General features: G+C 32.5%; 1 protein-coding gene across 1 annotated transcript; it reads left to right on the forward strand.

The window, feature by feature from the left end:
* Positions 1-1,450: 1,450 nt before the first annotated feature.
* Positions 1,451-17,057, forward strand: LOC120090983 (palmitoyl-monogalactosyldiacylglycerol delta-7 desaturase, chloroplastic-like). Its single transcript, XM_039048734.2, has 4 exons — positions 1,451-1,780; positions 2,066-2,413; positions 3,379-3,485; positions 16,639-17,057. The coding sequence occupies exons 1-4, from the start codon at positions 1,481-1,483 to the stop codon at positions 16,835-16,837; spliced, it is 954 nt and encodes a 317-aa protein (XP_038904662.1). The 5' UTR covers positions 1,451-1,480; the 3' UTR covers positions 16,838-17,057.
* Positions 17,058-18,703: the final 1,646 nt, after the last annotated feature.

The following is an 18,703-nucleotide window of genomic DNA, read 5'->3' on the forward strand; positions in this document are numbered from 1 at the left end:
AATACAATATAAAAAAGGCAACATCTAAGATGTTGAAGTACAATAGTTAATAAAATGTAATAGAAAAATGACTCATATTACAAAGAAGAAGAAGATTAGAGGGAGAAATATGAAGATAAACGAAGAACTTTTTTATTGAATTGTTGAAGATATCTAAATGGTTTATATTTCGGTGGACTCAAATGTGAAGATGAAGATTAGATGATTCTAGGGTTTGGTCTTTTATTTATTTTTTTTCTTTTAGATTTGGACTCAAGTAGTGAACTTTTTAAATAGGTTGCCTAGTTTTAGATTGGGAAAAATTAGATGAGTTGTTTGTCTTTTTTCTTTAAAAAAATGTACGTGTAGAAATAGATACGTCAAATCACGTGTCAGATACTTATATAGGAAGTATCGATATCCGATACTCTGATATAGATTCTTTGTCTCACATGAAGTATCTTTGCTTCATAGATCCTACCTTAATAGAACCGGTTTGGTCCGTCGATTCAATTCAGTTTTTCACACCCGTGGGTTAGATGGTATCTATTAGATTGGACTAAGCCACAACTAACGAAGCACCTCCATCCATTCTAAGATAGAAATATCGGTATTCACATAAGCAAATATCGAAGCTTGCACCCTACGGTAACCCCTACGATCTTAATTTTGGAAACTTTAGATTTCTCATGTCGCCTTGCGTTATCATATGCATATAATTCAAAGTAGTAATAAATACTATTAATTATTTAATTTTTCTTTAGATTTTATATTTTAAATTTATTTTAATATTTCAATTAACTGAAAAATTGAATCAAATTTAGTGAATGGAAGATATTACATACATATATAATTAATCTCATTTCTAGATTTTTTTTTTCAACAAGGTTTGAGAGAGGAAGAAATACCCATCACATAAACGCGCACACAATACATTTAGAATTGGTTTTAAATATAAAAAAATGAATCAAAATATTTATAAAATATAACAAAATTTTAAAACTATCAATGATAGATGCTGATAGACATTGATAGACTAGTCTATCATTGATAGTTCTAAAATTTTGTTATATTTTATAAATATTTTCAATAGTTTTACGATTTGAAATAATTTTTCATAAATTTACTATCTATCAATTACTTAATGAATAATTAATTGTAATAATCAATTCAATTAAGTATAATTAATTACCTATGTGCACTTGTCTTCCACACAATAACTTATCCAATCACAAATGCGCATCCTTTGAATATTTGAGAGAATAGTCAAATTTTAAACCTACTAGTATAATCAGGATCATTAATGACTAATAACTTTTTTATGCTGAAGCTTTAAAATTCTGTTGAATTTTTTATATTGTTGTTGAAATTAGTGATTGGAAAAGAGACTTAAATTAGTTATTATAGTTTAGTTATTATAGTTATTATATTGAGACATAAAATGCACTATATATATTAATGTTGTTGAAGATGGTGAAACCTAAATTGAAGAAAACTCGTAATGGATGTGTCAAAACAAGAACTAAATGAAAGGGTGAAGCCTACAATGTCACCAAGGAGGAGAGAATGGACCAACATAGATAAAACCATTGCATGTCTTCTTTTCATTCTGCATACACTTTGTATTTTTGCCCCATTTCAATTTACTTGGGGTGCATTTTGGATTGCCCTTGTCTTGTACGTTATCACAGGTCTTTTCGGCATCACTATTTCGTACCATAGAAATCTTTCACATCAGAGTTTCAAACTTCCTAAATGGCTTGAGTATTTGTTTGCTTATTGTGGAGCTCATGCACTTCAGGTTTCACATTCGATAATACTATACATTAGTTCTTATAAATGTCAATATATTCTTGGGTTTAAATCATATCAAGTACATGTTGCAACCTAGGGTTTAGTGGAATGTGCTAATATATAAATTCTCGTATGACCTTAGAGATATCTCTATAATCTAAAATATGATATTTCTCTCTAATAATAAAATTGCTCTCTATTGTTTATGCCTTTTTACTTCCTTTGTTTGTTGTTTTTATAACAGTATATCTATTTTATTTTGAAACTTTACACCTATTTTCTTGCTTTTCAGGGTGATCCAATTGATTGGGTGAGTACCCATAGATGTCATCATCAATTTGTTGATACGGATAACGATCCACATAGCCCTATTCAAGGGTTTTGGTATAGTCATATTACTTGGGTTTTGGATTCTTACAATTTGACTAAAAAGGTTTGTCGTAAGTACTTTAATGACTCCAAAGAGGCAGAAAGAAACTTGTTCGTATTGGTAATGAAGCATGAGAGACCAGATAATGTAAAGGACTTGGAGAAACAAATATTCTATACGTTTATTCATAAAACGTATATTCTTCATCCAATTGCTCTGGCAGTTTTGCTTTCTATGGTTGGAGGAGTTCCTTTTGTTTTATGGGGAATGGTAAAATAATATTACTACATTGTTTCTTTTTCTTTCTTTTTTTTTTTTTTACCAATAATATATATATTTGGATCATGCATACCATAGGTCTTATTTATTTATTTTTATTATCGTGATCGATAAGACTATTCTTTTTAGTAAAATGGAAATTACAATAGATAGGAAAAGTATATAAGTGTATTTACAAATATGACGATAGTTTTTTATTAAAAAAAAAATTACAAATATGGTAAAATAATATTACTACATTGTTTCTTTTTCTTTCTTTTCTTTTCTTTTTCTTTTTTACCAATAATATATATATTTCGATCATGCATACAATAGGTCTTATTTATTTATTTTTATTATCTTGATCGATAAGACTATTTCTTTTTAGTAAAATGGAAATTACAATAGGTAGGAAAAGAATATAAGTGTGTTTACAAATATGACGATAGTTTTTTTTTTAAAAAAAAATTACAAATATGGTAAAAATGTTAAATTTAATTTTCATTTTTTGATTATTAAAATTTATCCTATATGAATGGTAAATTTGGCATATCAATTATACAGATGATATATTTTATATTTTCTATATCATAAACTAATATACCAAAGAGTATATTAATAATAAAAAATAAAAATTACATTTAATCTTTTTTTTTTTGGTTTATTTGTAAATTTTCAAAGTTATTGATAGATTTGCAAAATTTAGAAATTCCATTGCAACTTTCAATAAAATGAAATGATATCTAAACTAATAAATTTTAGAACCTTCTTCAAATATGTTATAAAGAGTTAATTTGAACATTTTTCTCCACATATCTTTGTTGACTTCAAAAGTGACTTTGTAATAATAGAGAAACTAAAAAAAAATAAAAATATATAGTTCTAAATAGATAGACAATTAAAAGTAGCCCTAGTTTAGGGTGAACTTTGTATTTTAGAAAATATGTGTATTAACCCTAAACTCTCTTCTCTTGCAGTGTGTGAGGATTGTAATGTTATATCATGTAATATTTATGGTGAATTCAGTATGTCATAAATGGGGAAAGCAACAATGGAATACTAACGATTTATCCAGAAATAATTGGTAAGTTTAACATTGAAAGATTATTCAAGTAGTTGATTTTCTATTGGGCATTTGTTTCAACTTTTATATACAACAATATTCCTAAAATGGTAGTTTTTAAAGGAATGAGGATTTTATGATCAATGTGAGAATCAACATATACTAATTTGAAAATAAGCTTAGTTGAACGAGAATTGAATGTTTTTTATAAATTTAAAAATTTCAGTTAGGTTAAACTATCATTTTCGTTCGAGTATTTAAAATTTTTTGGATTTCTTTTAATTTGTATACTTTAAAGGTATAATTTTAGTACCTATACTGTTAATAAATCTTAAAATTAGTCTCTACTACAGTTAACTTATTGTTAATTTTTCCAAACATAATAACGTAACAACACGACTTTCTGAATACTTTGACAAGGATTGTTATTCATAAATATGCATTAAAACCCAAATATTTTGCCCATCGAAGAAAATAAAATTTATTAAAACAATAAAGACAGATTTCCAAAATAAACTAGAAAATTAATAAATAACAAATAAGTAAAAATCTTTGTTTGAAGCCTAAAAATATTTACAAAGAAAACATTCAAAACATTAAAATTTTCTGTCTAACATTAAATTTTGGTTTCAAAACAAATGACAAAAACATAGATTGAGCAGAGGTGATTTCTCTTGTTCCCCTATGGTTCTGTCATAGGTCCCATCTGTCCCTCGTCATTCCATTCATGTCATTGCCTGAAAGAAAAACATAAATTAGGAAAGGATGAGTATAACATTACTAAGTAATTGACCCGCTACTGGGCCCTCTAGGTTACATGTAGCTAGTTTATCTAGGCATCATTGTACACTCATTTCATTTCAATCATAGTGATCCTGAAGAGTCACCTATCAGTCATAAACGTGATCCCCAAAGGAACCGGTCATAATGTGTAACCCGAAGGTACACGAATCAATCATAGACATGAACCCAAAGTAACATGCATCAGTCAAAATGTGTAACCCGAAGTTACACGAATCAGTCGTAATCATGAACCTATAGCATGCATCAATCATAGTGTGTAACCCGAAAGTTCACGACCAATCATAAATGTGCACATATACAGTCATATGTGTATACTTGCCTAGAAAAGAAAAACTAACAAGAACCCTATGACTTAGCATGCATAGTTTTCATATAACCCATATGTTATATTTTATAGTCGTTTATCTTAGGGGTAAAATTTTAAATATATCCTCAGTCAATAATACATTCATCATGGTCAAAATAATCCAATCCAATCAATCAATGTCATTCAATCATATAGTTCATTCAGTCATAAATTATCAGTCCAAACTGTCTAGAATAATCAGTCAAATCAATCTAGAATATTCAGTCAAATTAGTCCTAACAGTCTCAAGAAACAGTCTAAGTAGTCTTCAATAATCAGTCCAAGTGGTACGGACAACTGGTTCGAGAAAGTTATTTACCTCAAATTATAGGTTCCGATATCGTTTTCCAAGCAAAACAACCTTTAACAGATGCTCGAATTAGAACCTACAACATAATCTCAAATTTTATTTCAATCTTTAGAGCCCAATTCCATCCACCATATTATCAAAATATCGCCAAATCAATTCTAAACAATTCCAAACATCCTTATCCAAAGTGTGTTGGTCCAAATATCACCTCAAGCAACAAAAACAACGCGACCCAACAACTCTCTCTAGTGCCAAATTCAACCTTTAATCTCGATGAACAGCAGCTTTGAACCATCAATTTCAACCTTCTACATCATAATTAAATCTATAATCAAGCCGACACTTAGTGTGTATAACAAAAATTATCAATAAAGACCCCAAAAACTTACCAAAATTTTATCAAAACGGGGTCTCAAGCCAAGTGGATAGCACCTCAACTCCCAAAACTTGCATCCTAAAATCGAAATTCGATGGGTAAAAACCAATTAGTGGCAAAATTCTATGGGTATCTAAGATCTTCCAAAGAAATCCTCAAAACTCACCTAAAACAACCAACCCTTACTTAAGTCTCAAGATTCTCGTGAGATTCGGTGGCTGAATGGCGCGGATATGTGGACAGAACTAAATGAAAACGGATGTCGGCAACACTGGATGGGACTCGAACCGTGCAACCAACGATGATTGTTTGTGAGCTGCGCACTCAACACTAGCGGCAAGATCTGCTCGATTAGAAGCAGCAGCTGACGAAAACTGGCAACGCGAGGCTGAAATCCGACGCGACAATCGACGGACGAGCAACAATGACCTGAGACATGAAGTGCAAAACGACTTGAGGAGAGAGAGATTTTCTTACCGGTGTTCAACCGAAGGTGGTGAGCCCACCTTCGGCTCACAACCGACAATGATACTGTTGGTGTTGACATTTAAGTTTAGCACTCTAATTCCATCAAGTTTAGCAAAGAAACATGCAAGTTCAATACATAGAAGTAGGGTTTTTGGAAAAATATCTTTGTTAGAATTCTTCATTTACTTCAATTCCAGCTCGAATTTCCTCTTCAATAGTTTGTAGACCACCACTTATCTTCCTTACTATCCTCTAGACCCTTAGATTGGATTATAGAATCCAAATTGAATAGGAATTTTAAAGGAATAAAGGAGGATTTCAGTCTTGGTGTAGCATGTGAAGAACCTTTCTTCTTTAGAATTTCAGCATGCCACCACCCCCAATTCTCAACAAACTTCATCTGTTTTAATCCTTTCCTACATGCAATTATATTGCATAAGGTATTTCCACAAAGCCATTCAATTGTTAGTGATTTTAGAGGTGGAATATAAGAGGTTGAAGTGGGATAAATCCACTCAACAATTTTTTTCATTTAAAATTGAACAAAATTCAATTTTCCAATTTTTGAAATTAAATTCCAAAAATTGAAATGAAAAATTAATTTTATAAAATATTAATTCAATAATTAAAATCATATAAAATTCATTAATTTTTCAACAAAATTAAATCCATCGTTAATTTTGTATAAAATTAATTCTTAATAATTAATTAAATAATTTAATTAATTTAATATCAAATATTAAATTAATTAAACACCAAATCTTCAAAATAAATCCCTATTCATGTAATTAATATTTAACTCAAATTTAAATATTATTCAATTCTCCAATTTCGTTTAATGCAATAATTAAGCATTTAACTATATCACATATAATTAAGAATTCCCTAAATTCAAATTTGAATGTTTCAAATTTTCTCGCCACGATATTCTAAGGCTTAGTCCGTTTGTAAGCTAGTAGGGGAACTTAATAGACCTACTAATCATGAGCTCCAACGATCCGAGATTAATTGGATAAACTCTTTAAATTGAATTAATCAACATTTGTTAACTATGGAATCACTCCACTAAAGCCCAGTAGTTGAACTCTCCTCACTGTAGATATATTTTTGTCCACTTGATTTAATCATGATCAGTAAGACGACTCTTCACAAGTTGTTCATAATAATGGTTGGGTCAAAAACTATTTTACCTTGAGATTATATCTTCCTCCTTAAGTCTCACTAATCCTTTAATGAACAATTGAATTATGATCCAATCATCAAGCCAAGTCCCTCACGAGCCAATGAGAGGGTGGGACCTCTTATTCAAGACTCGGAGTCAGCACTTAAGGAAACAACCTCTCTACTATCCTTAAAAGAGTCTAGGAGTGAATTCCATCTTCCACCCTATGTCCCTAGCTATCTACTCGGTCTTACCCCTAAAATGAGGGGTTTATTGAGCCGACACTGTTGGGTCAACCCTCACCCATGAAAATCTAAGGATAATCCCAAATAAACAAGAGTTCATGGTTAGCTCAGGATTAAGGACAAGTTACCTAGGTCATCGTTTTGAAATATCCAGTCTTAAACAGTAAAAAATGCTATAAAGTAAGAGTGACTTATTTCTTGGTCCGGTCTTATACAAACTCTTTGCACAAGATGCCTCCACTCGCATATCTCTACTTGGACGATTCAGGATCACATTGTTTGTACTAAATACAAAGTGAGTCGCATGCGATAGTGTCCCCAGAATAAGATACCCAGCCTTATCCATATACTATAGACCGTTTTGGCTATGTACTTGAACTTGATTCACTCTTATGTCTCCACATAAGTCCAAGTACTCATATAATGACCACGAATCTTAGTTTATTGGTTTTAGGTTCTTTCTAAAAAAAATGAGCAATTCATACATTCAATAACAACTTTACTGAATAAACATCAATAACATCTTTATTGATAATAGAATAAGTTTAATTGTTTACAAACCATGGGTTTTAGGATATAAAACCCAATAGACACACGACTGTAGGCAAAAGAGCATTGGCGCGGTGAGTGGCATAACCTACGTGGCTGGCTGGGAGAAGGTTGAGGTGAGAGTGGCCTGCGGCTGGTGACCCACGCGAAGAAGAAAAAAAAAAAATGATGGATGAGGGTTTTGTGGGTGAGCTGGGAAAGAGAGAGAAAATTTTAATTCAATCTTTTTCTTTTTCTTTTTACTTCCAATCCTAAAACATATATAATAATTTTTCCCCTCCTTTTCCTTTTTATATTGAAAATCCACACTAATCTTCCAAAATTATTGTTATTAATTAACCCTAATTAAATCAAGCCCAGTGTCCCAAATATTTTCTAAAATTTCCCTCCAATATATTTTAAACTCCAAATTTAACTATCCAATTTTTCTCAAATAAATTATCTAATAAATCTCAAAATTCCCAAATCTTTACAAATATCCTTCAAATTAAATAGCTTATCTGCCATATTCAGTTTTAGCCTCCATATGAAAAAATAACATCCAAACAATTCGAGGTAAATTAATGAAAGTTACATGAAAATTCGAGTTGTTACATTCTTCCCTCCTTAAGAAATTTTCGTCCTCGAAACTTTTTAGTTCTGACAGAGCTCCAAATATTGTGACCTCATCTCATCCTCTCATTTCCATGTTACTTCCTCAGATTGATGGTTCTGTCATAAAACTTTTATTAGTGTTATCTATCGGCTACATATAGTCTTCATTTCGAATTTGTATAGACTTCTCCTAATAACTCAAGTTCTCGTTCAGTTGCAAAGGCTCATAATCAATAATGTGAGATGGGTCCACTATGTACTTCCTCAACATAATATCATAAAAAACATTATGGACAGCTGAAAGAGACACTGGCAAGGTTAAATGACAAGTTATAGGGCTAACTTTCTTTAGGGCCTCCAACAGCCCAATAACAACTGGATTCAGTTTTCCTTTCCTTCAAGACCTTAAAAAACTTTCATCAGTGCCACATTCAAGAATATTTTATCACTTACCTCAAACTCTAAGTCTTTATGTCTAACATCGGCATAAATTTTCTATCTACTCAAGATACTGTAGAGCATTTGTCAATCTAAAATACATCATCATTACCTCATAATAGCTGTTAACCATTACTTGAAGATAGGTTCTAAGATAATAACCTTCCTGATTCATACAATTGTATTGAGAAAGTCCATACTCTATAGTAACTTCAGTGTCTATGCAAGAAAAAAATATATATATCTTATGGCATCTCAAGTCCAGGATTAGGAATTGCTCCGACAACCCCCTACAATCGAGATTTGCTAGCATAGTCAATCTGTAACAATTGATACAGTCGCATGAAACTACCTTTCTTCTCTAATATACAAAATCTGTTGTGATGCAAGACAAAACATTAAGGCACGTCAAGAACTTTACTGAAAAGCTCATGTTTATATAACTTCAAGCTACTTCATCACATCTATTTACTTGCTATCAACTCAACCTTATCAGCAAGTCTACCTTTTGCACTAGTTATGGTCTTGAGAGATCTAACTTACTTTAAGACTTATATAACTTTTTGTCTACATCAAGTTGGATTACTTTCCTTTTTCCATCAAATTTATCGCCTAGCTAGTCTATGTCTCCAATTTCATACAAAGTTAAAATCTCTTTAAACCTTGCTAATGCCTTCAACGATTCACTTCTTAACTAAGGAATCCTCAACATTCCTTGTCAATAGTTTCTGACATCGGTTCTTGCTATTAACCCCACTTTAAATTATCCTTTTTTAACTTTCTATTTTGGAAATAAATTCTTGTACTAAAACAAAGTTCTACAGCCAATCACATCAGTAAGTTATCTTTCTACCAACCACATATTGTCCCAAAGTTCCACATGATAATAAGAGTTTCTTCTTTTACACCCAAATAACCCGGTGTAGCCACTAATCAAAACATATCTTATAATCCAAACCATATTTAAGTACTTAGGAGGTTTGGACACATTTTCCTTTATCTCTCAAAAATAGCAACTTTTCTTAAATGCTTCTCTTCTTCACACTTATTTTGGATAAAACCACTAAATTCGAGTCATTTTTTTTCCAAGTGAAACTTAATTCCCAAAAAAGAATCATGTGACTATTCATAATCAACAATCCCAATTTCAACCTTTAGTAGAGCATTCTCCGCTAGTTGATATTGCTTTTAAACTCCAGATATTTATGCTTTCTCTTGGCATAGTTAATTAAACTTGAGTTTTTCTCCCCATCACAGCAAACACATTGACCAATCCAAGTACCTAGAGAGCAATAATTAAATCCAACAACTTGTTTTCCTTTATCCAATTTAAATCAACTTCATTTTCGATCGTATTGACTTTTCTTGTTAAATTCAAGTTCGTCATGTTGCCTAAAAGGAAGAAGAATTATTAATTGGAGTAAACTGATAGTATGAAGGACTCTTTATGAGATGAAGAACCAAAACACCATACCTTACTCAGTCTACCAACTTCGACACCATGAAAGTGATCATAACCTATTAATTCTTTTGAAATTCCTCTTTAAACATTTTGACTATAAGATCTAGTAATCTTTAATAGAATTAAAGTCTCTTCTTCACCTCTTTCTTATATTATAAACTTTAATCCTGTACCTGAGAACGTATGCCTTGTGATAAAGTTTCTTGTAGTACCACCAATTTTATTCTCTCAATGCAAAACTCAATACTATTCCTCAATGAATTCCCAACTCGTGTACCTTATTCTATGACTTAAACAAATAAATTATTTTTTTCTTTTCCATCATAAGTTCATAACGCTACATAGTTTTATCAAGTTTTAGTACTTTTGAATAGAAATATGTCCATTTCTAACCGTCCTTCCATGAAATAAACTAGCGCCAAATGGCCTCTTAGTAATTTTTCTTTCTTTCCATAATACCAGAACAAAATAACTATCTCACACTAACTTCTTTCAGGTCATTAAACTAGCAATAACAATCAATCAGTAGATAAACCATAAACATGAATGCTTTTAAACAAGTTTTTAATAGAACATTCATTGATAGAACATACTTAACAAGGACGAAGGATTCGTGAATGAGCCATAAAGGACGTACATCCTGGACTTACATCGTAAGTCTGTTTACAAAACCTAAAACTTGCGCTCTGATACCAATTGTAATAATTTGACCTTTTAAGAACTTTGACATGGGTTGTTACTCATAAATACACATTAAAACCCAAATATTTTGACCATTGAGGAAAATAAAATTCAATAAAACAATAAAGATAGTTTACCAAAATAAACTAGAAAATTAATAAATAAGTAAAACCTTTGTTTAGGCCCCTAAAAATATTTACAAAGAAAACATTCAAAACATTAAAATTTTTGTTTGACATTAAATTTTAGTTTCAAAACAATCAAATGAAAAAAACATAGACTGAGCAGAAGCGATTTCTCTTGTCTTCATATGGCTCTATCGTAGGTCCCATCTATCCCTTATCAATCCATTCCTATCATTTCCTAAAAGAAAAACATAAAAGAGGAAAGGATGAGTACAACAATACCCAGTAAGACCCGCTACTAAGCCCTTTAGGTTACCTGTCAGCTAGTTTATATAGGCATCAATGTACATCCATTTCATTCTAGTCACAGTGATCCCGAATGGTCACCTATTAGTCATAAATGTGATCCCAAAAGAACATGCATCAGTCATAATGTGTAACCTAAAAGTACACAAATTAGTCGTAGACATGAACCCGAAGGAACATGCATCCATCATAGTGTGTAATCCGAAGGTACACGAATAAGCCATAAACATGAATATGAAGGAACATGCATCAGTTATAGTATGTAACCCGAAGGTCCACGATCAGTCATAAATGTACATATATAAAGTCATATACGTACACCTACCTAGATAAGAAAAACTAACGAGAACTCCATAATTTAACATGCTTAAGTTTTTATATGACTCATGTGTTATATTTTACAGTCGTTTATGTTAGGAAAAAAATTTGCAATATATCCTCAGTCAATAGTACACTCATTATGGTTCAAACAGTCCAATTCAATCAGTCAACGTCATTCAATCATGTAGTTTAATCAATCATAAATTATTAGTCCAAATAGTCTGAAATAATCAGTTAAATCACAGTCTCAATAAATAGTCCAAGTAGTCTTAAGTAACCAGCCCAAGTGATAGGGACGATTGGTTCGAAGACAAACCAATAGAAAACCACTTAATTCAAATTACAAGTTCCAATATTGTTTTACAAGCAAAACAACCTTTAACAGAAGCTTGAATTATAACCTACAACATAATCTCAAATTTTATTTCAACCTTTAGAGCCCAATTCCATCCGCCAAATTATCTAAATATCGTCAAATCAATTCCAAACAATTCCAAATATCCTTATCCAAAGTGTGTTGGTCCAAACATCATCTCAAGTAATAAAACCAACACGATCCAACAACTTTAGTACTAAATTCCACCTTTAATCTCAATGGACAACAACTTTGAACCAGCAAGTCCAACCTTCTATATCACAATTATATCCCTAACTAATCTGATACTTAGTAGGTAACAAAAATTATCAATAAAGACCCAACAAACTTACCAAAATTTTATCAACATGGTCTCAAACCAAGTGGACAGCACCTCAACTCCTCCCGAAACTCGCATCCTAAAATTGAAGTTCAATGGGTAACAACCAATTAGTGCCAAGATTCCATGGATATCCAAGATCTTCCAAATAAATTCTTCAAACTTACCTAAAACAACCGACCCTTACTTAAATCTCAAGGTTCCTGCGAGATTCGGTAGCTGAACGAGCGAATAGGTGGGCAGAATTAATCAAAACGGATCTCGGTGACGCTGGATGGAACTCAAATCGTGCAACGAACTGCGGTTGTTAATGAGCCGCGCACTCAGCAACCAGCGGGAAGATCCGCTCGATTAGAATCAGCAGCTGGCGAAAAATGGCGACGCATGGCTTGAGACGTGAAGTGCAGAACAACTTGAGGAGATAGAGATATGCTTACCGATGTTCAATCGGAGGTGGTGCGTAGCGACGACTCACGACCAACAATGATACATGGTTGCAGGCGGAGGAGCATTGGCGCGGTGAGCGGCGTAACCTAAGCGGCCGGCTGGGAGATGGCTGACGTGAGAGTGACCTATGGCTGGTGACCCACGCGAAGAAGAAGAAAACGATGGATAGAGGGTTTTTGGGGGAGGGTTACCGCATGCGAAGCAGAGAGAGAGAATTTTAATTCAATTTTTTTCTTTTTCTTTTTCTTTTTACATCCAATCATAAAACATATATAATAATTTTTTTTCCCTCCTTTTCCTTCTCAAATCTCAAATCCACACTAAACTTCCAAAATTCTTCTTATTAATTAACCCTAATTAAATCAAGTCTAATGTCCTAAATCTTTTCCAAAGTTTCCCTCCAATATATTTTAAACTCCAAATTCAATTATCCAACTTTCCCCAAATAAATTATCCAATAAAACTCAAAATTCAAAAATCTTTACAAATATCCTTCAAATTAAATAGCCTACCTTCAAGACTCAATTTTAGCCTTTATTTAACAAAATAACATCCACATATTTTGAGATAAATTAATGAAAATTACATGAAAATTTAGGTTATTACAAATAAAGTATCTTTTTGAATGAACTCTTATCAAAGAGGACCTATGAGTGGAAGCAAGATCTATGAGTGGAAGCAAGATCATTCCAAATTCATTGTGACAGTAATACCTCATTCACAAACATTCAACAAGTTATGTATCTAAGAATAAATTACGGCATGCTTTGAAAAAACTTAAATGCAAAGAATCGAAAGACTCACCTTTGAAGAACCTTTCTTTTGTGTATCTCTCGCTCACGTCAAGATCAGCAACTCACGTCGTCGCTGTGCATGCCAAGTTAATCGTCCACCAAATCTCACTATCGCTAACCACCGAATGGTCTTCTACACGAACAAGCAACAAGGAGGACACCATCACTCAGTAACCTCTGTATTCTCCGAGTGAGAATCTATGAGGTGTGGGCTCTATTGGATTTCGTAGAGTGAAGGAGGAATGAACGATCATTTACAACAACCAAGCAAGTAAGAGAGATTTGGAGTCTATCGTATTGACGGGTGCTTGATCATTTAGAAATAGGTGCACGATCGTTTAGTAAATCGGGGCTGATCGTTTAGGAAATCTCGCTCTCGCACGCGGTCGTTTAGAAAAAGCTATATGATCGTTTAGAAAATTTGTGCGTGTACACAATCATTTAGGAAAACTTGAGCTATCGTGTATGCTCTCGTTAGCTAGACGATGGGCAGTGTACTAATCATGAAGTGATTATTCGATCTCTTTGCAAAATGAAAATTATTTTCATTTTATCCTTCAGTTACGAAAACTGAATGCAACCTCCCACTTGTATGTACGGTTATGGAGAAAAACCACTAACAATTATCTCATAATTGTTTAATTATAAATAAATATAATCACATTATATTTAAAACTTATAGTTTAATATCACATCATATGCAACATATAAACCAAAGTTCTTTTCTCCTCCACTAGATATAAATCATATTTATATCATTTTTCTCCAATTAATGTGTCTCATACATCATGTCAACTATATCATATATAATTGAACCGTTTAATTAATCATATCATATATAATCAAACTATCTCTTATCAATTTGAACACTCTAAACCGACCCAAAACTTATTCTCAACTTGAATCCATTGAGCTACCAAGGGGACCTTATGGATGGCTTGAAGCTCCAACGGTACGTGAATAGCTGACTAAAATCTTTAGCCACGAGATCCACCATTCGTTAACTGTCAAGCATTCCACTAAAGATCGACAACTGCACTCTTCTCATCACAAATATATTTCTGTGTCCATCAGATATAACCAATTACCAGTACGATAACCCTTCACAGGTACTCGTATGGGCTAATTTACCGTTTTTCCCCTGTAGTAACATCTAACTTCTTAAGTACCACTGATCCCTCTAATGAACAATACAACATAGTCCTACTATGTGTGGACACCTCTTAAGCCATGAGAAGGTGTGTAGCGCCACATCGTTCAAGACTCGAAATCAGCCCTTAAAGGAGCAATCTATCTACTTACCCCTGCTTCGGGGAAGGACTGAATTCCATCTTGTATAACTGAGTTCCCAGCTCCCAAATTAGACGAATCTCCAAAGTGGTAGATTTGAGTCAATAATCTGGCCACTCGCACCCATGCAAATCAAAGGACCACCCTCAAAGGAAGGAGTTCCCAACTCACTCATGATTGAGGTCATGTTGCCTATGGTCATCCTAATAAAGTGAAATCTTTGTCATGAACAACATTATATAACGAGACTATAACACTTCGTGGTCCAGTCTTATATAAACTTCTTTGTATAGGATGCCTCCGCTCGCATGTCTCCACATGAATGATCAGGATCAAACCATCTGTAGCAAGTCACAATACTTGTAACTCTTCTACAAAGCGGGTCGCATCCGTAGTGTCACCAGGATAAGGTTTCCCTCCTATATCCATATACTACGGACCATTTTAGTTATCACTTAAGGCATGAACCACCTGTATGACTCCACATACATGTTTAAGTTACAACGACAACCAGAGATCTTAGTTTATTAGTTTGTGGTAAAGCAAATAAAACATCTCATGTTTCATAGACAATAGTGAAGAAAATATCATATATTATTACATCAAAAGCGGTTTGTTCAATGCAATATTTACAAACTACAGGACCCAACGAGTGTTTAAGGCGTCATACCCAATACTATTAACATTTATTTTATATTTTGAAAATATATTTACATAATGTATTTTCTTGAATAAGAATTATTATTATTAATTAACCAATTTCGATATAAAAATAGTTTTGAAAGACTAAATTTAAGATGTATTAGAAATATAGTGACTAATATTTAATATTTACGGAAAGTACTAATAACTAAAAATGTGACAATTGAAGGTATAACAATTAAAATAAAATGGTACCCACAGTATAAAAGAAAAGGTTGACCTCAACCTCAGTATATAAGGACCAAAATAGTGTATCTTAACAAAAATATTTAAAAATAGATTATTGGCATCGACTTATACCACGTGTCAAAAATTTGTTGATTCATAGACTCTTATACGAGTTTAATAAATCTTTGGTAAGATGTTATGCTCACAAAGGTGGTTGGTCTTATAGGTCCAAACATTTCAAAAGCTATAGTCCCTTAGATATAGCTCTTAATCTAAGAGTTTTTATGTAATTTGGGCTTTCCTCTAGTCCCTCATTTTGTTTGATTCCCTTGTGTTCAATGAAATATATTTGGGATGTGGAATATGGTGAGGATGCTACGATTGTGCCAACTTAGTTGGGATAATCCAATGCACCTACTGATCTACGTTTCGTATCTTTTTCAAAAATAATTTGTTGATTTATATTGCTAGGCAACAAAAATCTTTGCCCAGTTGATGAGAAAATTTTTAGTGTTATAGTAGTTTATATGAATTTTTTTTTTCATACTATCTCAATTCAATAATGTCAAAAACAAACATTTAAAAATTAAATATTAGACTCATGAAATAAAATAATATATCATTAAATGATGTGTCAAATAATGAATGGAGGAACTATTCAGTATTATCATTTTCTTCCCAGCCCAGAGCCAAGCTTTTGAACAAAGAATATACTATTAGTAGGTATTTTCATGATTTATCAAAAAAGAAGAAAGCATTAATATTAAATAGAGAATTATGTTTCATTAGATTACTAACATTTATACCCTTTATTTTAGTTTTTTTCCCCTTTATTATAAGATTAATTGGTTGTATATCTTTAATACTATATTGATTTTTGGTTGGTTTTAGGTGGGTGAGTTTTCTTTCCTTTGGAGAAGGTTGGCACAATAACCATCATGCATTTGAGTATTCAGCTAAGTATGGACTTGAATGGTGGCAACTTGATTTTGGTTGGTATGTTATTATGTTCCTTAAAGTCATTGGAGTTGCCACAGATGTAAAATTACCCACTCAAAGCCACAAGCAAAGGATGACTATGAACAAATGAAATGAAAGCTTTCTAAAATGACATGCTTTATACTTGAAAAAAATAAATCATGCCCGTATGAATTTACATATTATGATTTGGATGAGATCATGTAATCCAGCTATATATATAGTGTTAATGAATAATAAAATATCATACTTTCAAAAAATAGTGGAATTTTTGGGTAGTTTTGAAACTATTTGTAATAATAAAATATTAAAATTGAGTATTTTGCCCTTGTAAATAATGTATGTTACTTGAAGGTTGGATGGTAGATATTGAATGATAAAATTATTAGATAAATTGGGATTTTATCTTAAAATTTAATTGGTCACGAGAGGAGTAACTCATACGTGTTACATATTGTAGTGACTCTTCATTTTTTCAAAATGGGATACTTAATATGTCCCTAAAAATGGTATCTCTTTGAGATTACCATACTCTTGGATTGGATCCCAATTTTTTGGATCGATATATGACTATTTGAGCTTCATAAGTTCTATTGATGGGAAGAAACAACAACAATAAATTTGTTTGTTTGGAGAGAAATGATAATCTTGCAAAAAAAAAAAAAAAAAAATTAACGATACCGAGGTGGCAAGTGTCCACGTCCACTCTATGCTTAAGTTAGAAATAAATAAAAAAAAAACAAATACACTAAATTTAAGTTATACATTGAGCTTCATAATTTTATACATACATTGTTAATAAATTAGTTGTACATTTTCATATTTTTAATAAATTAGTTTTATATACTGTTTTTTTCTATTCTTTTAACGATTTGGAAAAAAGAAATATCACTTCGTAAAATAAATGGCCATAACTTTTGTTACTCATACAAAGTGTTCATCAATTTAGGTTTTGTTTGTTGGGGATGATGCCCTAAAATCTCGTGTTCTATAGTTTGTAAGCACATGTTGTACGAACACTTGTGATGTATAATATATGATATTTACTTCACTTCTTGACTTTGCACATTGGATGTTTTATTTGTTTTACCACAAACCAATAAACTAAAAGCCCCGGTTGTCATTATGTAACTTAAGCATGTATGTGGTGACATACAAGTGGATCATGTCTTATGTGATAACCAAAATGGTCTGTAGTATATGGCTATAGGAAGGAAATCTTATCCTGGTAATGCTATGGATGAGACCCGTTTTGTGAAATGGTTAAAAGTATTGTGACTTGCCACAGATGGTCTAATCCTGATCATTCGTGTGGGGACATGCGAGTGGGGGCGTCCTATACAAAGAGTTTGTATAAGACCTAATCACGAAATGTTAACGTCCTGTTATATAACGTCCTTCATGACAGAGACTTCACTTCACTAGAATGACCATAGGTAACATGATCTCAATCTTGAGTGAGTTGGAAACTCCTGCCATTGAGGGTGGTTCTTTGATTTACATGGGTGCGAGTGGCCAGGTCGCTGAGATTCGTCTGATTTGGGAGCTGGGAACTCAGCTACACAAGATGGAATTCACTTCTTCCCCGAAGTAGGGGTAAGTAGATAGATTTCTCCCTTAAGGGCTGATCCCGGGGCTTGAACGATGTGGCAGCACACACCTTCTCATGGCCCGAGAGGTGTCCACACATAGTAAGACTATGTTGTATTGTTTGTTAGAGAGATCAGTGGTACTTAAGGAGTAAGATGTAATAACAGGGACAAAACGATAAATTGGTCCAGCTGTACTTACGAGCATCTATGAAGGGTGATTGTTGGTTAAAAGGAAAGATGATGGGGTTATTACACGCAATCATGCGTTGTACATGCTTAAGCTATGCGTTTATGCCTATGCGTCAGAGGTCATGCGTTCGAATGAAAATGCATTAATCTAGTATGCAATGACCATGCGTTCCTATCATAAGCTTTCTTACCTTCTC

This window comes from Benincasa hispida, chromosome 1, assembly GCF_027475165.1.
Source record: "Benincasa hispida cultivar pf3 chromosome 1, pf3_genome.v1.1, whole genome shotgun sequence".
Taxonomy (NCBI): Eukaryota; Viridiplantae; Streptophyta; class Magnoliopsida; order Cucurbitales; family Cucurbitaceae; genus Benincasa; species Benincasa hispida.

Bases quoted from the DNA above. Each gene is read 5' to 3' on its own strand.
- LOC120090983 (XM_039048734.2), top strand. From the start codon at position 1,481: ATGGATGTGTCAAAACAAGAACTAAATGAAAGGGTGAAGCCTACAATG. The intron at 1,781-2,065 runs GTTTCACATTCG...CTTGCTTTTCAG, and splicing joins GTGGAGCTCATGCACTTCAG to GGTGATCCAATTGATTGGGT. The intron at 3,486-16,638 runs GTAAGTTTAACA...GGTTGGTTTTAG, and splicing joins GATTTATCCAGAAATAATTG to GTGGGTGAGTTTTCTTTCCT.